Genomic DNA, 24,578 nt, shown 5'->3' on the forward strand with positions numbered 1-24,578 from the left:
TGTATATTCATAAAGATTTTTTTTGGTTGATTACAAACTATGTTTTTCTTGCTTACATACGTTTTACTCTCGCTTATTAGCTGACAAGGGTAATAGCCATCTTAATCTTTATCTATTGGTCTGATTAAATTTCTAATGATTTATTTGATTGACCAACAGACTGGAAAACGACAGAACCATTTTAATTGCGTCTGCAATGAGCCTCATCTTTGTTTATTGTTATTCTTGGAAAACTATAGGAAAATACTCTCCATTATTGCGACATGGACACAAGTAATGACAAGAAACTTCCAAGTTGGGGTATGAATATTAGTATAATGTTTGATATTTTTGGAATCTTACTGTATTATATTACAATGTCACGATTGTGTATGGGATTCAACTACATAGACGACTTGGACTCGTTCACAAAACCATCAATAAACTCCAACACCTTTACATTTTGAGTTTTTACTTGCCAAATCTCAATTACGCCTAACTTGTTTTGCATTCTGAATCTCTCTCTTTGTGTGTCAAGTGCACGATGGGTGGTGCTATCTCAACAGCAACCGATTTCGTGGTTGAGAAATTATGTAGCTGCTTTTGTCTGGAAGTCCACCATATTTGTAGACTCGACAAGAATCTAGAAACTCTGGTAGAAGACATGAAGATACTGGAGGCAAGGCGAAATGATGTGCTGAGATTCGTGAGGAGCGAGGAAGACAGAGGTCTACAAAGGCTTAGCGGAGTTGATGTATGGCTTATGGCTGTCAGGAACATTGAAAACCAGTCCGGTGTAACGCTTGTGGCTTGTACAAGTGAACTACAAGGGTTGTCTCTTTGTGATGGCTGTTCAAGAAAACTAGTAGCAAGGTTTCGTTTTGGGAAAGAGGTTTTCTCGATGTTGGAAGATGTCAAGGAGCTCACAGGTCGCAAATTAACAGAAGATACTAATGCTCTGGCTGTGCCACATGTGAGAAGAGTTGTGACGGAAAGAGATTTAGAGCAAAACATTGTTGGTCAGGAAACATTGCTCGAGAGTGCATGGAGCCGCCTCATGGATGAGGGAACCAAGGTTATGGGTCTCTATGGCATGGGGGGAGTAGGAAAAACAACTCTTCTTGACCAACTCAGGAATAACTTTTGTGGTGCAAATGACGGGTTTGACATAGTGATTTGGGTTGTAGTGTCCAAGGTTAAACGGAACGAGAAGATTCAAGATGAGATCGCTAAGAAACTAGGCTTTTTTACTGAAGGGGATTCATGGAAACAGAATACAGAGGCCGAGAAAGCCTCTAGTATACACAATTCCCTGAAGACCAAACGATTTGTGTTGTTTTTGGATGACATTTGGAGCAAAGTGGAATTAAAAGGCATAGGTGTTCCATTTCCCACAAAGGAAAACAAATGCAAAATTGTATTCACCACTCGTTCAAGGGAAGTGTGTGCACTCATGGGGGATACTAACCCAGTCGAAGTCAGTTGTCTGGACACCGACAAAGCCTGGGAGTTATTCAAGGAGAAAGTAGGGGAAAGCATACTAGGAAGCAACATAGGCATTCCCGAACTCGCAAGAAAAGTGGCAGGAAAATGCCATGGCCTACCATTGGCACTCAATGTTATTGGTGAGACCATGTCATCCAAGGACACAATACAAGAATGGCGCCACGCAGTTAAGACTTTGACTTCAAATGCTGCAAAATTTTCTGGAATGGACGAGATTCTTCCAGTTTTGAAGTATAGCTATGACAGCCTCAAGGAGGAGCATGCGAAGCCATGTTTCCTCTATTGCTCTTTGTTTCCCGAAGATTTTGAAATCAGTAGAAATAGGCTAATTGAGTACTGGATCTGTGAGGGTTTCATACAAGAAAATCAGAGTAGAGAAAACGCATTCGACGAAGGCTATAGTATCATCAGTTCTCTTCTCCGTGCATGTTTGTTGTTGGAAGAACCAGTCTATAAAGTAAAAGTGAAAATGCATGATGTGGTTCGGGAGATGGCTCTGTGGGTAGCATCTGATCTTGGGGAGCATGAAGGGAGATATACTGTGCAAGCCGGTGTTGGGTTACGTGATATACCGGAAGTCGAGAGTTGGGTGCCCGTGAGAAAGATGTCTTTGATGTACAATGAGATCAAAGAGTTATCTGGCAGTCCGTGCTGCCCTGAACTTACAACTCTGCTTCTCCGGGAAAACAAGCTGATAACTATCTCAAGCAAATTCTTTCGACGTATGCCTAGGCTACTCGTCTTGGATCTCTCGAAAAATAACTTGTTCAATGGATTGCCAGACAAAATGTCATTGGTCGCCTTGAGATACCTTGACTTGTCAGGCACACGAATAAAGCGACTGCCTGTTGGTTTACAAGAGTCTAGAATGCTAATATATCTGGATTTGGAATTCACGAAGAGCCTTGATAATGTTTCGGGGATGATATCCAAATTTTCGAGGTTGAGGAGATTGGGACTATTGCGTTCCAAAATGAAGCTAGACATGAGCTTATTGGAAGAGTTGCAGCTCTTGAAATATCTACAAGTTGTAACCATAGGTATAAACTCATGTTTGGTTGCGGAGAAATTGTCAAACTATGACAGGGTGGTGAAATGTATTAAGAAGTTAGATTATTCGGACCTTCGGGATGAATCATTCAGAGTATTGACTTTACCGACTATGGTTAATCTTTGTGACCTCCGGATAGAGAAGTGTGGAATGACGGAGATAAAGACAGAGGGAGCAGCAACTTCATTGTGGAATAGAAGTCCCACTTGTCCATCCTTCCTCAACCTTTCTACGGTCTTAATAATTGATTGCAACGGTCTCAAGGATTTGACGTGGCTGTTGTTCGCTCCCAAGCTTACTTATCTTAGGGTTAGTAGTTCAACGCAAATGGAGTATATAATAACCCAAGAGAAAGCTACAAATGGTGTGACAGAGAAGGAGGCAGGTAGCATCGTTCCTTTTGCAAGCTTAAAATACTTCAACTTGGATTCTGTACCAATGTTGAAGAGCATCTACTGGAGTTCTCTCCATTTTCCATGTTTGAAAGGAATCAGGGTACGAGACTGTCCAAACCTGAGAAAGCTTCCATTGGATTCCAAAAGTGTTGCTACGGTTGAAGGATTTGTTATCGAGTTCACAGAGAGTTATTGGAAAGAGACTATTGAATGGGAGGACGAAGCCACTAAACTCCGTTTCCAAGCTTCCTGGAAACGCTATTAGAATTTGGAGATGAAGAATGAAAGGAAAAGGTCGACTGGGAGGATGAAGCCACAAGACTCTGTTTCATACCTTCATGCAAGTTGGATTCCTATGACCGAGAGAGTAAGTTTCATAAATAGATGATGCAAAACTTGTAATGGTCTCAACTGATATGCGTATGCGGCATTACTTTTCTTCTCTCTACTACTCTGCATTGTCTTGTTTTGTTATGTTTCTATTTTGTTCTTTGGATTCTGTTTTGTATGATATATACTGTGAAGTTGTCGATTTGTCTTCAACAAGACATACAATACTATTAGAGGCTCATACTTTTACATATTTGTTGTAAGTATCGTAATCCTAACGTAACTAGGAGAAGATAGTACTAAACCGGATCAGGTTATGAAACTAAGACACTAATCTTCTACTTCAGTACTATCTACAAACTATGTATCCTCTCTAGCTTGAACCACACGTTTACTAGTGTTTTCACATTGTAGTTGTACTGGATTTTGTACGATAGATAAAAGGGTTAGTAATCTCGTTGTGCATGTGTGTGTATATATACCTTCTAACACAGGTGAGCAGTTTCTGTTTACTAGGATCATGTTTGAGACCTTTACCTTATTGGTATGTCTCCATTGCATTGTCATATTTTTTAATGAAAAATCCAACTGCAGTTTTATTTATGTATCCTTGAGAGAATGTTGGATCAAGCTTATTTTTCTGCATCTTATAAATTCAATTAGAATAGAAGCTAACATTTTTCGGGTGTCAAGTCATGTTTCAGGTATTGCGCTCTATTTCGTGAAGAAAATTGACTTGAGAGATTACTGGATATGCGAGAATATTTTGGACGTTAACCAAAGTAGACAAAGTGGTATGGACCGAGATTATGCGATAATTAACGAGCTTGTTCGCGCATGTTTATTGAGGAATGCAGACAATAGTGGACACTACGTGAAGATGAACACTGTGGTTCACAAAATGGCTTCCTGGGTTGCAACTAATCTTGGAAGGGATAAAGAGAAACGTGTTGTGCACGCCAATGATGCTACCGGAAGTGAAAGACTGGAGACGTGTGCATAAGATGTTTTTGATGAACACTGGAATTGCAAAGTTATCAGGAGGAAGCCCTGACTGCTCGAGACTCACAACTCTCTGGCTCCAACAGAACCGCAACTTGGTGCATATCCGTCGTGAGTTCTTTAAGAATATGCCAAATATACGTGTTCTGAATCTGTCATCTACCAAACTCAAGGAAGTGCCAAAGCAATTGTCAGATTTGAAAACAGGATCAGAAGTATTCACTGGAAGGACCAAGCTACTGATGCTCGTTTCAATCCATGCTTCCTACAGGTAAATCTCCTCTCTCTCCTTTATATATATAGTGATTATGAACAAGCAGAGTACTGCTTCATTTATGCTTTTCAATAATACAGTTTGTTTCTTCTTTGCTAGGGTTAGCTCTTTCAGGCGTTGGTACTTGGAGTGGCTAAATAGCTTGTGAGAGAAGCCGGTTTCCCGCGGTTTGAAAACTGTTTTTCTCTTGTGATATTGCAATGGTTGATAAAATGGTACCATTCAGACCAAAAACCTGTGCTTCAGGGGTCCTAGTTATATTGTTCTGTTTTGCTTCCTCTCTCGTGTTTACTAGATTGCATTTACAGTGTGTTTTATCTATAGCAAAACTCTCTGCAAGTGTTTTCTACATTAGTAACGTTTTGTTCTGCTCTTGCTTCTATGTGTTATCATTTGACCGAATCTTGAACCTCTCTGTCTTTAGGTTTATAGAATAGGAAAATAATTCCATACATATAAATATATAATTCACTGTGTCAGACTTCTTTGGTTTGAATCACTGCTGTGATAAAACTAATATTTACATGATTTAGTTTAGAAGTGGAGGAAATACATGATTCGGCCCCAAACCTGATATTTAAAAAAAAAATTTATATACCACAAGATTAGGTGTCCGTAATTTTTGCTATGCAGACTGTCTTTATGCATTAGCTACAAGAACAAAACCTAAACGTCACTCGCCACTCTATAAAGTTCGACAAAATGGCGAAAACCGACGTTCTTCAAACGTCTGTCTAAAATTTGGCTAACGTTTTGACTTTTTTTTTTTTTGTAACATCGTTTTGACATTCAAAAGCACAATGGTAAACTTATCAGAGGAACTGTCCGTACAACCCTGGGACTGCTACATTTCAAAGTGTCTCTAGATCTTAGCTTATCAGAGGAACTCCAGAGCTTGGAATGTTTAGAAGTTGTGACCACACTGATCAGGTAAAGTTTGGTCATGGAGCATTTTGTTATATGCTCCAGGGTGGTGAAATATATTCAAAACGTTATTATCAGCGAGCTTCAGGAAAAATCATTCAGAGTATTGACTTTACCAGCCAATGGCTCTTTGCTCATGGAGTGGAGCTGTGGATTGAGGGAGACAAAAAATTTCTACGATTACATGCTTCCCAAACCTGTTTTCTGTTATAAGAGCACGTAATGGCCTGAAAGGACTGCTGGTTGCTCAAAACCCTACTTATCTAAAAGTTGATTCCTTAAAGCAACTAGAGTATATAATCAGCAGAGAAAAAGCCAGAATAATGTTAAAGATGATTAGGAAGGTTTTGTTACTCTGTTTCAGAAACTAGAATATTTGGGCTAAACACTCTACCTGTTTAAAAGAGCATATATTATAGCGCTTATCACGTTTGAATGAGATCTTCATACAAAAAAAAAACTGCCTAGAGCTGAGAAATTTGTGGAGGCTCCATGAACCAAAGCAAATTTTTAGTGTGTTGGTACATAATTTTTTCTTTTTCAACAGTTGTATTGTTCTGTTCTTCCCTTTCTTCTACCACTTTTGTGTCAAGTGTTCATTGGATTTGTATTAATAATACTGACCCTTTTATATTGCCTCCACCTCTCCCATGTTTTCTGAACTAGCTTTTGAGCTTAATGCCTAAAATTTCTGTAAATGATTTGTTTTTGTTGGTTTTGTGAGGTCATATGCAATTTTGAGGTTCTTGTGCTACTTGGGAATTCTAAAAATTAAAAATGGAGTTGCAGATTTGTCCAAAACTAAAATATCAACGTGAGGGTGATCTTAGCTTATTGCACATTAACCTCTTCGAAGCTCAGAGAATGTGCTGTTTCTTCTATAATAATCTCCCATGTGAATCGGATGGTTCAGTTTCACCATTTTATTTTACAATATACTTGATGAAAACAGAATTCAGTGTCGGTGTATAACATCATGCATGGATCTAGAAACTTGTTTCATTTTAGTTTGAGTCTCTTTTAATTTGTGTTCATGTCTTTTATGTTTCTTTATCTTATGATTGCTACAATAATTCAGTATTATTGTTTCCAAGAAGACATATAAACCAAAATGCAATCATAACTCCCATTTCCATATATGTATCACATTCTTATAATAAAGAATATATAAATGAAAATATAAATAAAAATAAAATGTAACTTGTAATTATTAGTCACACCTTGAGCTACCCAACTGTGAAATCATGAGAGTCGGTGTGCATATTTGTTTTTGCAAAATGGTTGACTTTTTAGTCATACATACTGATACAGTCAACTCAAATTAATATATATATATAAACCGGATATATAAAAATCACATTATGGTTCCTTGTTATTGTTTTCTCAAATACCAAAACTACTTTCCGAACTTAAAATTTTTTAGATGTCTACATTTCATTGGTATCTTTATATATCTTGAAATGGGATGTGAAATTACAATCGAACCAAAATAAATGTCATTATTAGTTGAGTTTCTTGAGTTAGTATTGGTCGAATTGCAAATCATCAGTAATTTTTCATATTTAATGATTCATCATACCACACGAAAATAATTAGTCGTTTGGTGCATGGTATAGATTAAAGCCATGCATTTGGACTATTGTTACCTATAATAATTAATGATAATTAGTTTACTAATTATTAAAAATTATGTGCGCTTATTAATTTTATATATATAGATAGTGGTGTGCCCAGAATTATTTACTGTGGCAGAATATAAATACTTTGAAAAATATTCTAATAAACTCTATATAATAGGGAACCAAAAACCCAAAATTTATGATATTAAACCTTCTCTTTTACACATACAATCTAATTAGAAAACAAATAAAAGATAATTACATTTTGTTTGCAATAATTGCATCTTTTTAGTCACATATATACATATATAGTAATTATATCAGAAATTTGGATCACTAGTAGTAACACATATTGAAAATACTTACCTTACTGATAACTAGAAATTAACTGCATCACAACGGTATTACTTACTCTCGTTTTGATAAACTATGATGTTCTACGAATTGATCTAAGATTTGTTATTGGATTGTTATTATTCATACATGATCTCTTTCAGTTCTAAATAGCATGCAGAATAACTAGACCGATTTGGCATTTGGCATCTGGCATCTGGCCAGCTATTTATAATTGTAAGATCAAACCAAAAGATATGAATATTGGTAGAATCGTTCACATGGAAATGTTTCACTTTTTTTTCTTCTGGACACGGAAGTGTTTTCACATGTAACAAGTTTTTCTCATGGGACAAGAAACTGACAAAAGAAACAAACTTTCCCACGTGGTTCAATTCTTAGGACTTTCCGCAATAATCATAAAGATGATGATGATGAGATCGATCTTGATACTCCTTATGAAGAATTTTATAACAATTGTGCTCTCGTACAAAAACCAGAAGATAGACAACGCCGTAATGTTCATGAAAGACACCGCCGGAATAATAACCTTGTTTGGCGAAGAATATCTACGACGTCCAACACAGGAGGATCTGCAAAGACTACTACATATCGGAGAACAACGTGGATTTCCGGGGATGCTTGGAAGCATCGACTGTATGCATTGGGAGTGGAAGAATTGCCCCACGGCTTGGAAAGGAATGTACTCACGAGGAACCGGAAAACCGACAATTGTGTTGGAGGCGGTAGCTTCGTATGACCTATGGATATGGCACGCGTTTTTTGGAGCACCAGGTACTATGAACGATCTAAATATTCTTGATCGATCACCTGTTTTTGACGATATTATTAATGGCATCGCGCCAGAAGTGAACTTCTATGTTAATGATAATCAGTACCATTTCGGATATTATCTCACTGATGGTATTTATCCGAAATGGGCGGCTTTTATTCAATCTATTCGACTACCACAAAATCAGAAGCATTCATTATTTGCTCAAACCCAAGAATCAGTTCGAAAAGATGTCGAGCGTGCCTTCGGAGTCCTTCAGGCTAGATTTGCCGTTGTCAAAAATCCGTCAAAGTTATGGGATAAAGAGAAAATAGGAAATGTTATGAGAGCATGTATCATACTCCATAATATGATTGTCGAAGATGAACGGTCATCATTCACTCAGTATAACAAATTTGAGTTTCAACCAAGAGAAGTTCCGGATACATTTACCGTCAACATGCCTTCGAATATCAGTGAAAATGTCGGCACTACAATGGATCGTCGAACAAGGCTTCGGAATAGACAAATCCATGAAAACTTAAAACACGATTTGATTGAAAATATATGAGCTAAATTTGGACATCTTCCGAATAATATGTAATTTTAAGTTTTTATGAATAAATTGTCAGTGTTTTAATTTCTGAACTTTGTATTTTTTTTCCACTAATAAAATGTTTGTAATTTTAAAACCAAGTTTAAAAAAAAATTTATAAACCTAAGGACCTATCAAAAGTCCCACCCATAATCAACATTTTAACAAAAGTCCTTAACCAAAGTCCTAAACTACATAAACTAATTAAATACTCTAAGGACCATTCTAAAAGTCCTATTGATGCACTTGCTCTTAGGGTTGTGGGACAAGTTGTCAGCAAATATATATTCTCATCAAATGGATATACACCACGTGGTCATACGCCAATTCCCTAGAAAACCCTAAAACTAAAAAGTCTTGGACTTGAACCGTGTATTTAGACTTCAATTATGCAATAGTGTATAAAGAGCTAAATTAATTTATCAGGCCTTCTACTTAATGTGTCATGATAATCATTGTAGGGTATAACTGTATAAGATAATACTATAGTAGCAGGATAGTTATTGAAGGTAACTAAAAGTGTAGATTAATAAGAAAATTCTGCCACCTTGGCCCATGCGTATGTAGGATAGTATAATTAGTTGTCTTGAACGTTTATACATACAATTGATTATTTTTCTTCTTCTTTAATAAAACAACTGAGATTTTATCATGCTATAGTTTAAATAACAAACTAAAGTAGTAATAGTAGATTTTCATTGAGATTCTTCTTCTAGAATCCAAAATTATAATAATAGCTTTATTATATTTGTTCATAGTTGTAACTTGCAATTTCAGCAGGATCTATGTGAAAAGTATTATATTGACCATTTTGTGGTTAATTGTAACGTATAATCTTAGATTCGATATGTAAAGAAATCACTATTATATTCTTATTTTAATTTTAACATATATGGTAGGTGGCCCAATGAGAGCTCACCATTCACCAATCCAAACCAAAACTTTTATTAGTATTAGTATACTATATATTACAGTTTGTAACAAGAGAAAATTATAACTTATGTTAAACTAGCAAATAATAATTATTGGAACTTTATGCATTAGTTCCAACCATTGTACTCTAGTAATCAACTAGTGAACTCGAAACACCTTTTTGGTGTGTAGAAATATATAGTAATAGCGTGGAATTGCTGATGATAATTTAATTTCAGTATCAAATAGGTAATGGACAAGAGGCGAAGTGGGACCTAAATGATACTCTTGGGATCACGGTCTTTACTTTTGCTTCACTTCTATGCTTCGTTTCAACAACACACAAAAGCAAAAAAAAAAAGTATATATGTGAAACGAAACATTTCCAGTTTCTTCTCTATTTGCTTTATTTTTTTTTAATTTTGTATTACACTTGTATTAATATATGATATTTTAGACACCAAATCTTTTGCCGGAAGTCCCTAACATCAGCCGCATAACCATCCGATATTTGATGGACTTACCTAAACACAAACTTACCTATATTCTATAGAACTTACCTAATATGTATTTTAAAAATATTATCCTGTTAGTTGGTTAGTTAATTAGTTAAATGATTACAGAATATTGACAGAGACGTGCCTACTTTGTATAGAAAAAGTCACGTGTCTCGTATCTTCGATAATATGATTTTTTGTAGGATTTCAAAATTTAAATTTATTTCTAATCTAGTGGTTTAGACTTATTTTTTTCAAAGCTTTCCGCAAGAATCGACCAACCCACCTTATGAATCTATGTATTTTTTTCTATATGATATAATATATTCACGTAATAAACTGGTGTTAGACTTGTATATTTGGTGAAAATGATATATTATATTAGAAAACTGTTTTCACTATAGTTGTAAATAAGTTTATTTTTAAAATTTGTATTAGACCCCTAAAACCCTTAGCATTAGAGACCGGTTCATATTGATATAGTTAACAGGGGAACCAATTTTTATTTTATTAATAGTTTCTTTAGAACAAGAAGACTTGAATGTTTTGATCAATAGCAAATAACTACATAAACAAAATTATGTGCGGTTTTGCTTCAGTACGTCGTTGAAACTTCGGTAGCATTTTGACATCTGGCCTTTACTTAATAGGATAAATTATAGAGAATCACGGATAGATCTATGTTAGAGAATCCTAGAAGGAAAGCCTGCAAGAAAAACATGTCTATTAAACTGATAACTCGTACGAAATTTTGCAAGGAAAATTCCACATCGGGGCTGGAAATTTTGAAGTATACCAATGTCGTGTGTCAATTTGGGGTATACCATAAGAACCACCTTTTGGAGTAAAGAATGTGAAAAGTACATACATGGAAGTTGTTTAATTGAAGCAAGTAATGGTAGTTCCATGTCCATAGTACTATTAACAATATTGTTATATCTTAGTCTGTGCTAAACGTATATCATAGTATATTTACACGAAATGTAATTGTTAACTTGACCAAGTACTAAAAATAAAATCGGAATTAAGGAGGGTTTAAGAGAACGGGAAACGGGATGGGACCCACGTGTCCAACCGGCCTGCAACAACAAATCGTGAGACTAATGATAGTGGGCTCGCTCACGCCGGACCAGCAGCCGCCACGTCAGCACATCATTCCGTTTTTCTTTGTGGGTCCCGCGTCCCACTTACAACCGCTTAAACTCGCTGTTTTTTCATCAACAATTTTCGTTCTAGTCAGTCATTGATCCACAATTTTACCAAGGATCCGGTTAGACTCTGAGCTGAGCGTAACTAAACTGACTAGTTTTATAAAACTGTTTTCATGATGACATTTCATCAAAACATATTGCACTGAACAAACCCTAAAGTAATTCTGTTTTATTTTTGAGAAGCTCTTCTCTGCTTTTTCTTTTCTTAAAAAATGAAAATATATAAGAGATGAAAATATAGCATACATAATAACTAAATATTTTCTGTTTCTAAGGGATAGAAATGCATGCTCCAACAATCACAATATAATCAATGGCCAAAATTATTATTTAAAAGTCTCAAGTTAAGACTTTAGAGAGAATCACTATATAAGTTATTTAATTAATTAGTTTAAGATCAATCTTTTCATCCAATTGGTTTAACCAACATGGAAACGGGTATATCTATGGTTACTTTTGGAGTTTCCAAAGGGTGAAAATATAATAATGTTATTAGAGAGTAATAATTACTTTTCAAAAGTATCATATAAATATATTTTACAGGTTATTCTTCAAGAAGATTCTTAGTATTTTCGGTACGTCTCCGCATTTTATTTTGTCAGAATGATTTTTATTTTTATTTTTAATGACTCAGGATAAATCTAAAATCTATTAAATGTCAAAACTAATTTTTGGAGGAGTTGCAACTTCTTCAAAAATTTCAGATGCAAAAAAAAGGAGGAGTTGCAACTCATATATATATATATATATGTATATATATATATATATTGGCATCGCAACTCACATATTTATTTGGAATGCCAACACATTTTGAGTTCGTGTAACAGTTGAATCGAACTTGATGTTAACATTCCAAATCTATCTTCCTGCACAAGTTCCAGATTCGTAGAATTATTATCTGAATCCATATAAATAAATATTTTTATTATGGTAAAACAAAAAATGAATATCGTAGAAAATCACAGATAATTTTGTGATGTTCAATGTTTGTGGTTACAATAAACAAGTTTACTTGTTTTTTTCAAAAAAAATAAATAAACAAGTTTACTTGTAATGAAAAAAAAACTATTATAGTTTTAAGAGTACATTTTTAGTCCTGGGGACTAAAATTACTGAATCACATACATTTAATAATTCACCATCAACAAAAATAATTAGAAAAACAACCCCATTCAGGCTTTTGTCAATTTTACATTACTAATAGATACACTATTTGAATGAATTAAATTAATAATATTTTCAAATTTGATTGCGCTAGTTAAACTCTATGAAATAGTGAATAACTTGCATCTTTATATTGGTCCTTATGCTCTATATATTGCCTTTGGACAACCCTCTAAACAACTAACACTGGGACTAGTTGACCTAATTAACCTTCAAATATATTATCATCAGAAGGTTTTGAAATAAGGAAAAAAATATGAAATATTTACATAACATGACTGTCTTTTAGCATTAAGTGTTTTTGTGCAGTAACGTTAGAATAATTACAGTACATTATATCTATCGAGCAGAAAAAATGTCTGAAATTTTCTGGATGTACATGTAGAGATATATCTACAAAGATTTTCGCAAACCTACACAGTCAAACTAGCAATATATATCTAAACTAGTTAAGGTACTTTTAGTATGGATATAACATTCGGAACACAAAAATGTGAAACTGAAACCAAGAAAATAAGCTTAATACGAGGACAAACAAATAAAGAACCTTAATATTTATGATCAAGCATATCCATCAAGAGCTGGTGGGTGGTAATGCCACCTCTCTCTCTCTCTCTCTCTCTCTCTCTCTCTCTCTCTCTCTCTCTCTCTCTCTAAATCTTACTTTATCTCCTTATCCTCCTCTCTCATCTCCCCCAAAGCTTTTGCAACAAATAAAGTCTCTCTTTCTCTCTGAGAGGAAGAAGGAAAGTTTAATTGATAGGGAAAGAGAGAGAAAGAAAATAAAATATAATAGATTACTAGGACACGATTGTGATCTTTTGTTTTGTGCGCTCTCCTTCTTCTTTTCTTCATCCATTGATCTTCTTTATATAACCTTACTCTCTTTCTCCTTTTTCGAATTCTTTCTATCATTTCTTCTTTCTCTCTCGGGATCTAATATCTCTTTTCAATAACCTATTCCCGAGGAGAACTGTCAAATCTTGTCCATTCTACTTTCAGGGATCCTTCGATATATCTCTCTCTCTATAGTTTTGTGCTGAAGTGTTCAAACTTCTGATGAGAAGAACATACAATAGCCGAAAACATAAATATTTTGTTAGGAGCTGTTGAAAAGGTTTCAGCTGAATCTTGTATCTAGAGTTTCTTCAGGTAAAACCCTAATTCTCTGCCAGCCTTCGACTCTTATTCCGATCCTCACCTGCCTTCACAAATAATTTTGCTAGTTTTTGTTTCTTTTTAGGTAAAAAAAAAACTCCTTTTGAATCATCTTTAATCCTTTATCACCATCTTCAACAATCACCTTGATTATCATCATCATATTCATCTCATCATACTCAGTGTTGCTGATGCTACAAGCAAAGCAAAATATCATATAAATCTAAAATATTAATTTAATAAATTAACAACTAATTAGGTTTCTTTTTATGTGGTGTTAAGTATAAATTTTCATTGGTTTGTATACGATATACTAGAAAATCAATCATCAAATATTTGCAGTTTGTTTTCCTCTTTTTTTTTTGTCAAAATTGTTTTCCTCTTCATCTTCTGAACTTTACTTGTTTCGTTATTCCTTACATGCAATTAAATATCCAAGATGATATTATACAAATGAAGCAATACTTAAACAGAATTTTATTTTAGTTACTCTTGTTCGAAAACAAGAGTTACTCGATCTAGTGCACGAATCTAATTAAATAATTTTTAACTATTATCATATGATAATTGGGAATTGTTTGGTTTGTTTCACTGATTTTAGTTTTTGGGAAATTTCAATTATATACCACGAATCTAAATAAAAATGAATTATTCTCGAAGAAAGATAGTTTACCATGTGACTGGTCATAATCATATATAAATGTAACAAAACTATTTCTTGTCATAAGTAAATTAATGTATGACGTTCTGTCAATTCTGAGTGTAATTTATCCTCTTATAAACTAAGCATAGACGCTAAGACGCACAATCATAACCAAATCACGTAATTATGTAGTAAATGTAACTAGCTATAACATTATATCTTGTGTTCTTAGGTGCATGATTTTATTTCCAATTTGTTTGATGCTATTTTCTTATAAGCAGGTTACTAATCTATCACGAAGACAAAGGATGAATTCATTTTCCCTCGTTCCTCCGGGTTTTAGATTTCACCCAACAGATGAAGAACTTGTCGACTACTACCTAAGAAAAAAAGTTGCATCAAACAGAATAGAAATCGATTTTATCAAGGACATTGATCTTTACAAGATTGAGCCATGGGATCTTCAAGGTTTGCCAAGTCCCATTATCTTTATAGCCTTCATTCCTTTATTTTAATTTACTAATTAAGGAAAGTTTTATAAAAAGTGATTCCATTACTTTGTATAAATAGAGTTGTGCAAAATTGGGCATGAAGAGCAGAGTGATTGGTACTTCTTTAGCCATAAAGACAAGAAGTATCCCACAGGGACTCGAACCAACAGAGCAACAAAAGTAGGGTTTTGGAAAGCCACTGGAAGAGATAAGGCTATATACTTGAGGCATAGTCTTATTGGTATGAGGAAAACACTTGTGTTTTACAAGGGAAGAGCCCCAAATGGACAAAAATCCGATTGGATCATGCATGAATACCGCTTAGAAACTGATGAAAATGGAACTCCTCAGGTACTATATCGACCCTACAACATAGCTTCCCTTTACACTTTATTTTCTTTTTATATATGCTAAATCTCTAATCTCTCCCGGCCCATCATACGATATTTGGTTGTAGGAAGAAGGATGGGTCGTGTGTAGGGTTTTCAAGAAGAGACTAGCTGCAGTTAGACGAATGGGAGATTATGACTCATCGCCTTCACATTGGTATGGAGATCAGCTCTCTTTTATGGCCTCTGAGCTCGAGACAAACGGGCCACGGCGGATTCTCCCCAATCAGCAGCAGCACCACCAGTACGAGCACCAACAGCAGTTACCATATGGCCTCAATGCATCTGCTTACATTCTCAATAATCCTAACTTGCAATGCAAGCAAGAGCTAGAGCTACAATACAACCACCTGGTACAACATGATCTTCTTCATGAATCCCCTTTATCAGTAATTCAACTTCCTCAGCTTGAAAGCCCTAATATCCAACAAGCTAATTGTAGCAACTCTCTTCCTTACGGAACAAGCAACAACGATAATAACTCGAGTGAGATTGCTAACTTGCAGCAGTCAAATCTCGCACATGAAGAGCAAATTAATCAAGGGAATCAGAGTTTCAGCTCTCTATACATGAATAGCGGGAACGAGCAAGCGATGGACCAAGTCACAGACTGGAGAGTTCTCGATAAATTTGTTGCTTCCCAGCTCAGCAACGAGGATGCGGCCACAACTTCTGCTTCTCTACAGAACAATGCTAAGGACACAAGCAACGTGGAGTGCCAAGTTGATGAAGAAAAAGATCAGAAGAGGGTTTCAGACATGGGAGACGAATATGCCGCTTCTACATCTTCGAGTTGTCAGATTGATCTATGGAAGTAAGCAAAAAGAGATGACTTTATCATATAAATGCATATATACATATATCTATATACGTACACGCGAACACTAATCAAGTGTAGAGATGACGATGGTACAGATTTATATTTTGTTTGATTGATTCGTACTACATTATTGAACTTATATATGTTATATGAATATGTACATGGCGTATAGATGCATACATACTTGTACTCGATATGATTAAACCATATATACTCTAATCTAAGTCATGTAACTCCAATATTTTCTAGTAAACAGTTGTGCCTTATTATTTGTCATATTCTCACTGTACTATATAGACAACTCAATTTGTTCTTTAGAAGTGCACCATATTAAAGTTGAAAATCAAGATTCTTGAATTTCATATTCTGGACAATAATGCTTGAATTATGTATTTATTAAACATGTCCAATAGTATTAACACACAATCTACAAGTCATAAGTATATATAGCAAATTCAGAATATGTGTTCAAATAAGACATGTGGTCTGACCACTTACCGGAGTTGTGTTTATGGGGATAATAACCCCAAGGAAGCTTGAAGGATATGTATAACCATAAATAGTGAAAAATAAAATGGAGAAGAGAATGTGGCTTGAAGAAGGTACACAAGTTTAATGACATCTTGGCTCGAACAAGATTATGTTATTATATAGAGACAAGCCGTGGAAAAAGAAGGGAAACATTTTCATTGTTTCTTCTAGTCGCAAGAAGAAACCAAAGGTAATCACTTTATTCTCATGAAGAATTTTATACTTATTGTGTTTGCTTCGAGGTGGGCATAAAAAGAAACCGTAGATTATAATTTACTTCGATAGTTTTTCTAATACTTTTACCGCGTTTAGTGAATAGTAGTATAATATGAGAATAAATATTACTAAAAACATGCATTAGTTAGCATTTTTACCTGTAGAATTTTATACATAATGCATATAGCTAGATCCAAAAATGAAAAAAGTGCAAATATTTCAAGTTCCAAAACCAAATTTATAACCTAATTTTCTAAATTGTTTTTTTAGATTCAGCTTATATCCACTATTTTAGTCATCTTCGGTTTATATTATTTACTTACAAACTTATATGCAAACCAAAAATACATACATCTCAATCACATATGATGGTTACAGGAAATACCTTATTATCATAATTCTTTTATAAGTTATGCGGACTGCCTTGTATGTTAAACATCAGCCGTATTCGTTCACTGTTTGCATATTGCGATATATGTTAAATGTTTAGTGAAATGTAAGGTTATAGATTTTTTTTTTCCATCTAGTATTATTAATTAAACAAAGCAATACAAGGAAGGCCAAAACCGGTCCAGAAAATAAAACACCAAAAGACCCAAAACGAGCCCAACCAAAAACAAAGCCCAAAGAAAGATGGACGGTCCATTCAAGTATCTCCACGCGTTAGACTTTAGCGAGGTAGGGACACGCATCCTAAAGTTGAATCGCCACCATACTTCACCGATTTGCACATCGCCGACGAAGCTCTAATCGGAAATCCACCGGAACCAAACCGAAAACAAGACACACCGTTCAAAGAGCCACCGCGACGAGATCTGGAAGTGAGAAAGACACCAACCACAACGCTCTAGTCTTCAACGTCATAAACCGAGAGACGTCGAGCACTAAAGCCCAAAGCCTAAACTCTCGGCCCAGCAAAGCCCAAAAAAATGCCACCTCCCCAAACGACAACACAACGGCCTACGTGTTGAGACCTCAACTACGAGGCACACGTGTCGCCAAACCCCTTCTCCTTCTTCCATCACCGGAGGGAACATGCAACTCATCACCGGAAACCATACCCAATATCACCACCATCATCCACGACTCTTGTTTGACGTCAACACCATCGAAGAGAAACACTCGATCTATTCGAGATCTCTTCAGAGGGAGCCAAACCGAGAGCACATGAATAACGAGCAAAGCTGAAGTCACACCCTTGAGGAAAGGGGTGACAATCAAAGCCGACGACGCTAGGCTTTGGAGTTTCCACACTTCGGAATCGTAAGCCGGCGAGAAACAAAGCGAAGAGAGCGTCCTTCTCCTGGAAACAGAGCCAGCAAAGCCTGCATAAGGAGTAGCGGCTTCCCGGATCCGAAGCCCAAAAACAGGAATCAAAAAGAACGATAGAGCACCGGCGAAAGTTTTATCTCAGCTCACGGAGAAGAGAGAGAAGTCTTGGTCTCCTGTTTAAAATGATCAAGGTTATAGATTAAAAGAATAATTTTGAAAACATATTCAAATGAGCTGACTTTTATAATCAATATACTTATATACAAGAGATATAGTGATTAAGACCAGTTTGAACCCGAATCTCCATATTATTTTCATTTGAGTCTAATGTATTGATATTTTAGAATTGTGTTTGACGCGAATTATTTTTGTCCATTCCATAAGATATTCATCGTATGTTCTAAGATTCCTTAGGAAATTTCATCAATTAACAAGACACTCAGTATCGCTATGCTGCAAGATATTCCAACGAAAAGTAACGAGTATTGTCATTTATCAATGTGAAATTATTTTTTAAATTACTGTTTCAGAAATATGAGAAAATGATCGAAATCTTCCGCATTTGTTTTGGTGCAAGGAACATCATCATTTGGCGTGCTCTTTGGGTTTGACAAACACGGTCCAACGGAGAAGCTTGGATATATAAATCCAAAATTTGCCTAAAAAAACAAAATAATAACATACGTTGTATGGAAACGGAAATGAATACGTGGAAACGAAACGTTTCGAAACGTAGAAACGTAATTTTGATTTTTGTTTTGTTTTGGAAACGTTTTAGAAACGCCTATAAATAAATAAATAAATATATATATATATATATATATAATTAATATTTGCATTCATTTTTATTATATTTAGTATATCATAGAATACAAATAAATAAATAGTCATTCTATTTAATCATACAAAAATAACATAAATTATCATTAAACATCAAAGTCATATAAAATTCAAAATAACAAAATCCATTACTTAAATATTAAATAACTTAAATAAAATAAAAATCATAACAGCAAGTCAAACATCAATAACATCATCTTCAACCTCATTTTCATTAGTTCCATTAAACATGACCACACTCAAAATAACAAACTAATTCTTATATTTATTAATTATTTATACAATTTGTTCTAAAAAAAGAGTTTTTAGGATTTCCAAAATAGAATCGCTAGTTTCCAAAATAGAAACGCAAGTTTCCATTATGTTTCCAACCTGAAATTTTTAAGAAACGAGTTTCCAATGCATTTCTGCGAGTTTTCGAAAGATTCCGATTCCAAAACGTGAAACATACCTTCAACGGAGTTTCCATGCAACCTAGATAATAACCCATTCTAAATTTTGTTTTGATTTATAGTAATTAACCACCAATCTGTCAATACATATAAGAAAATCCGAGTAACACTTAAGTATAATATAAGACAAAAACATGTGAAGTGTCATCATTAGTGTTTCTTACTTTCTTTATCTATAGGCCACAAATCCCAAGACATAATAGGTTTTGAATCTAACAAAGTTTGAAGTAATTATTTTTCAATTGTTTTTTTTGTCGTTATTCTATTGTTACAATGTACTACAAGACTAATTTTTTGAACTCTCATACAAAAAAAAAAAAAAAATATATATATAATTGTTAGGGTATATATATATATAATTGTTAAGGCAGTTTTGTTAATCAAAATTCTTAATATAATTCAAAATAAAATGTCAAATTTCATAGATAAATTATAGATTAGGGAACCAGTTTTTAATTTATTTGAAAGTGCCAATGTGCTTTTCCAATTCTTTTAAATTAAACTATTAGCATGAAAGTGAGTGCTAGCTAGGAGCCAACCTAGTAGAGATCCATCGGTTAAGCAGATTTTAGACCATCAACAATGGAGATCATATAAATGGTGAGATATTCCCCTTGAAAACCCCCCATTGGTCATGCCCTTAAAATCTTTGTCTTGAGAAACAAAATTGATCACTGTCTCCTTGCAGTGTTGTCTCTTTATTTTTAACAATTACATGATTATTGTTACACCTTGGTTCCTGGACATTGTGTAGAGAAAAAAACACCAATAATATCGGTGACATACGGTTCAATTAGAACCAATAGATACTACATTTTGGAATGCCGGATTCGTGTTCTCATTGCCTTACCACAGCAGCGTATGCATGTTCTCTGTTCTGTCTTTCTCTCGTGCTGAGTCCCCTGGAAGCACATGGTAGCTCAATGTTTTAAGAGTTTGCTCGTCTCTCCAAGCTTATGACATTACAGATATCAAACCTGAATTACTAAACCAAGAACATAGAGAGATGAGCATGAAATACTCTGTTCTCAAACCCTCTCTGCCATCCGAAGGTCCAGTTACTAAAGGAATTCATAATTTTAGTACAAATAAAACAACTTTATTTCACCAAAATTTTAATAAAGATAATGAGAAAAAAAAATTCTCAAGTAACCCCTTTTTCTTACATATAATGAATCAAATTAAACCCCAATAGAATAATTGAACGACTAAACTGGAAAAATAACAGAACGATATTTATAAGTTTTAACAAGTAAATCTACAGTTCAAAAAAAAAAAAAAAAAAACAAGTAAATCTACAAAAAAAAAAAAAAAATTGCTGGAGATGGGTGTATAATCATGTGCGGGAGAGAGCACGAACAGCCTCCTCAGAGTAAGGATGAATAAAAGCACTGTTCATCTGCCACACGTTAAACGATGCCGTGATAGTCGCATCAATAGCATTGTTGAACAAGAAAAGCTTCGCTGCTCCATAGATGGCTTTTGTTGGATATACCCTTGACGTTATGCATGCTCTTCCGCCTTGTCCAAATGCTTCTACTATCGAATGATCCACCTATTAAAACCAATATGTTCATAAATCAATTCCATATTGTAAGGTCTTAATGAAACTACATATCAAAGCTTATATGAAGTTGGGTTGATTTGAATAAATTACCAATATTCTCATGGTCAGTTTCTCCCCTTCAAGAACCGGTACAGAACTACCGTAAACCGGTTTAACGACATCGTTTGCAAAAGATGACCTGTTACAGAAAATGTTACATTTCATAATATTATGGTTAGACATTATTACTTTATAATAAGTTTGAAGAAACTAATACCTTGAGCTGTCTGTACAGAAGAATGTTTTGAGCTTAGAATCTTTTCCTTTAGCCACATAGAAGTAAACCGGAGTTTGCTCCGACAAGCTCTCATGGGCGAGAACCGAGAAACCAAACGGTCCCAAAGCACCACGAACGGTGGATCCTCCGCTTTTCTGGCAGCTAAATTCCTCAGCCTCAGCTGCTACCGAAGCGTCTCCGAGAATTTTGTCAAGAGATTCTTTCTTGATCTCGAACTCTGCTTCAATATCGAGCTGAGCCGCAGAACCCACATCAATGTTTACCAACGACCCGGGACCGACTTCCATATTGAACTTCTTGCTGCTTAATCTAAGAGATTTTACTTCGTCCACTGGCCATTGAACCAAGTTCTTACCTGTCTTTGTGTCGAGAACAACGGTTCTTGGGATACCCTAAGCATCATATAACAAAAAAAAATTAGTTACCTTGGATTACAAGCAACCATTAGCAAAACAAAACCTAACTTTCACACCACGGTATTCAAGAAAACAAAACATACCTGAAGAGAGGACCAGCCTTTTTGTACATCAGCAGATTCACTGTCAGATTCACCAATCCAACCCCACAAGATTCTCCTACCCTTATTCTGGTCATAAAACGTCTTCGAAGCATAGAACTTTCCGTAATCATATCTTAAACTAGTACTAATCCCAACATCAATAGTAGGATCATCCGGGATCCACGTCCCGTTCGAATCGAAATATGTTCCTATGGCATAATGGTCGATTCTGGTGTCGTCCATACTAGCCTTCACGATGTGCTTCACATCTGGTCCATTGACCGATGTGTCGAGCCCCTTAACCAAGGTCTTAGACACTGGATAAAAGTCAACACACTCCCACATCCCGGTGTTTGGAACTTTGTGCAACAATGTGTCGAGTTTCTCGTAAGTCTTGAAGTCAGTCGTGTCGTACACGAGTGAGATCCCGGTTCTGTTGATCTTGGAACCAATAGTGATCCGCCATTTTCCGGCTGATGTCTTCCACGCAGTTGTTGGGTCACGGAAGTCCTTGGGGAGAATACCCGGTGGGGGTACAAGAACCGGGTTGCCCGAGAACTTGACCCATTTCAGTAGAAGTGGGTCGTTGAGGTCCTCAGGGTAGGCAAGGTTTTGGACCTGATAAAAATTTCATTAGCATCATGCGTTGATAAAATCACTAGACCTAATCTACATGTTCAATATCTAACTTACCAAAAATATGGCGATATAAACTCATTAACTCTACAATTTGCCTAACATCAATAAAAATATTCCAAAATAATGTTTGTTATGAATTAATAATCTCATTTATTTTCCGACTAATTATCTCATTCATTATTCTCGTTAAATCATTGCATCTACTGTTCTTAAACGATTTATAAGAGATTATCATGTGGAAGACATCAGCCAGAATGATAATGTTACCTAAACTTCTTATATTTGATAACCTATTGGATTTTCTATTCAAGCGCATCGAGCTTTATCTATGGGAAAAATGGTTATGTTTGGATTATTCTTCCCAATTACTATAGACACGATCCTTCGGTTTGATTCTTTTCCATTATTTTAAACATGAATGTAAATTTGAATTAATATTTGGGCGTACATACCTGCACGGATTTGTCGGTAGAACCGGTGTAGAGCATGACGATAGAGCCATCTTCGAGGAATGTGGCTGAGCCGGTCCATACACCATTGGCGTCGTACCATTGATCAGCAACCATGGCTAAGGGCAAGTGGACCCAATGAATTAGGTCCTTAGACACGGCATGACCCCAAACAATGTCACCCCATACGGCTGCGTTTGGGTTATACTGGTAGAAGAAATGGTACCATCCTTTGTAGAACAATGGACCTGTACAAAATGCACAGCATTTTTATTTTATTGGGGTCAGAAAAAGTATAACTCCGAAACGCTGGGATTCTATTAGTATATGAGAAAGCTGAGGTATCAAATCGAAATATATAATAGTTTAGTATACCCCACTGGCTATATCCAGTTTCAGACAAAATCCAAACTATGCAATCAAGATTACTTTTCTATGGCAACCAATGATTTGCACGATATCTCTAGCATGTGGATCTCACGTGGTATACAAACTGGCAAAATCAATTTAAAGAAAAAATATTATTATTTTGCTATTGGTTGTGAGGTAACTCTGTTCTGATTTTGTCTGTGAACCTTTTTACTCTTCTACGTGTAAATTAGTATATATGTTGTACTAACGTTAGGCTATAACGTGGATTGTGTGATATGATGTTCTGTGATCTACTACTTCTTGTCCCTCAAATTATTTCTTATAAACAATTCATAATTTACATCAAGAAAAACATAACTATACCAAATTTTAAGAGAATCTAAGGGAACTTCATTCTCGACAGAAAAAAAAATCAGAAAATAAAGAGAAGCGAAGTGAAACTTACCATTAGGATCTGCAGAAACAAAAAAGCCCAAGTTTGCCATTGAGCAACACCGTATTGGATAAGAGGAACCAGAAGAAAAAAACAGCAGAAATATTAGAACAAGGTTAGAGATTAATTACTGAATTCATATGTACTAATAACTAGAATTTAAATCGTTACAAGTACATATGATTAAACTACAACATGCACTAAATGAAATTCGCTAGATTTGAATGAATCAAGCCCTGTTTGAATAATTTGGTTGAAGATAGTTTCAACACTCTCCCAGATTATGGAAAAGAATATATACTTTTTGTCAAAAATGGAAAAGAATATATACATGAAAAGGAAGAACGAATATTCATTCAATATGTAACAAAAAGAAAGGAAGACTTTTCTTCTTCTTTTAAATTAACAAACACCTTAAATAAATTAATTAGTTTTCTTATAAAATTAGTTTTAGCGTACCGTTCATCCAGTTCTGTTCAGGTTGGAAATGAAACGCCGTTCGTTGCCACGACAACATACTGTTGTTCCATGAGAACGCCACCGTATTCCGGTCACCGGAAAGCTTCCACAACTGATCATTGCCTTTCTCCGACACACCGGCGAGACGGGCACGTGACGCTGTGGTCGCTGTTCCATCGCTTTCGAACTTAACGTCGTTGGATCTAGATCCGTCATGTGTGGCGATGAGAGCGACGTAGAAGGCGATAAAGAAAAGCCCAAATGTGACGGCGAGGAGACCTTTCACGGGTCTTCTACGGCCATGGGTCTCCGCATTCGGGTCGGATCTTGACCCGTCGGATAATAAAGGGTCTTCTTCTCTGGCGGAGATTGGCAAGAGAGCGTCAGAGCTCGCCATGGTTCTTTTCTCGTTTTCGAGTTTCTTTCTTTTTGAGATTTCGATGGCACGAGAAAAGGCAAATGGCTTTATATATGTATACAGTACATATTAATAATCATACGAGAGAA

At 35.3% G+C, this 24,578-nt stretch overlaps 4 protein-coding genes and 1 long non-coding RNA gene across 8 annotated transcripts; 3 read left to right on the forward strand and 2 right to left on the reverse strand.

Moving 5' to 3' along the window:
• The first annotated feature begins 382 nt into the window (after positions 1 to 382).
• LOC106376235 (disease resistance protein SUMM2-like) lies at positions 383 to 3,463 on the forward strand. Its single transcript, XM_013816301.3, has one exon. It carries the CDS (start codon positions 524 to 526, stop codon positions 3,194 to 3,196), a length of 2,673 nt encoding a protein of 890 aa, XP_013671755.2. The 5' UTR covers positions 383 to 523; the 3' UTR covers positions 3,197 to 3,463.
• A 4,375-nt stretch (positions 3,464 to 7,838) lies between these two features.
• LOC125575835 lies at positions 7,839 to 8,756 on the forward strand. Its single transcript, XM_048734958.1, has one exon. It carries the CDS (start codon positions 7,839 to 7,841, stop codon positions 8,754 to 8,756), a length of 918 nt encoding a protein of 305 aa, XP_048590915.1.
• A 4,515-nt stretch (positions 8,757 to 13,271) lies between these two features.
• Positions 13,272 to 16,341, forward strand: LOC106376236 (NAC domain-containing protein 7-like). Of its 3 annotated transcripts, XM_013816304.3 has the most exons (5): positions 13,275 to 13,716; positions 14,647 to 14,833; positions 14,936 to 15,207; positions 15,314 to 15,598; positions 15,752 to 16,341. In XM_013816304.3, the coding sequence occupies exons 2-5, from the start codon at positions 14,674 to 14,676 to the stop codon at positions 16,061 to 16,063; spliced, it is 1,029 nt and encodes a 342-aa protein (XP_013671758.2). In that variant the 5' UTR covers positions 13,275 to 13,716; positions 14,647 to 14,673; the 3' UTR covers positions 16,064 to 16,341. The 3 variants fall into 3 exon arrangements, with proteins under 3 accessions (XP_013671757.2, XP_013671758.2, XP_048638195.1); XM_013816303.3 differs by having other exon boundaries at positions 13,272 to 13,716; positions 15,314 to 16,341; XM_048782238.1 differs by lacking the exon at positions 13,275 to 13,716 and having other exon boundaries at positions 13,788 to 14,833; positions 15,314 to 16,341.
• On the reverse strand, positions 15,074 to 18,861 carry LOC125610194. Its single transcript, XR_007340221.1, has 2 exons — positions 16,564 to 18,861; positions 15,074 to 16,051 (listed from the first exon to the last, which is right to left on the reverse strand). It is a non-coding gene; the product is annotated as an uncharacterized LOC125610194 (long non-coding RNA).
• Positions 18,862 to 20,459: 1,598 nt separating this feature from the next.
• Positions 20,460 to 24,544, reverse strand: LOC106376237 (acid beta-fructofuranosidase 4, vacuolar). 2 transcript variants are annotated; one of them, XM_048782239.1, is made up of 8 exons: positions 24,072 to 24,544; positions 23,625 to 23,633; positions 22,811 to 23,055; positions 21,720 to 22,337; positions 21,200 to 21,612; positions 21,034 to 21,121; positions 20,679 to 20,931; positions 20,460 to 20,639 (listed from the first exon to the last, which is right to left on the reverse strand). In XM_048782239.1, exons 1-7 carry the CDS (start codon positions 24,466 to 24,468, stop codon positions 20,713 to 20,715), a joined length of 1,989 nt encoding a protein of 662 aa, XP_048638196.1. In that variant the 5' UTR covers positions 24,469 to 24,544; the 3' UTR covers positions 20,460 to 20,639; positions 20,679 to 20,712. The 2 variants fall into 2 exon arrangements, with proteins under 2 accessions (XP_048638196.1, XP_013671759.2); XM_013816305.3 differs by having other exon boundaries at positions 20,460 to 20,931.
• Between the last annotated feature and the right edge of the window lie 34 nt (positions 24,545 to 24,578).

This window comes from Brassica napus, chromosome A6 (assembly GCF_020379485.1).
Source record: "Brassica napus cultivar Da-Ae chromosome A6, Da-Ae, whole genome shotgun sequence".
NCBI lineage: Eukaryota > Viridiplantae > Streptophyta > Magnoliopsida > Brassicales > Brassicaceae > Brassica > Brassica napus.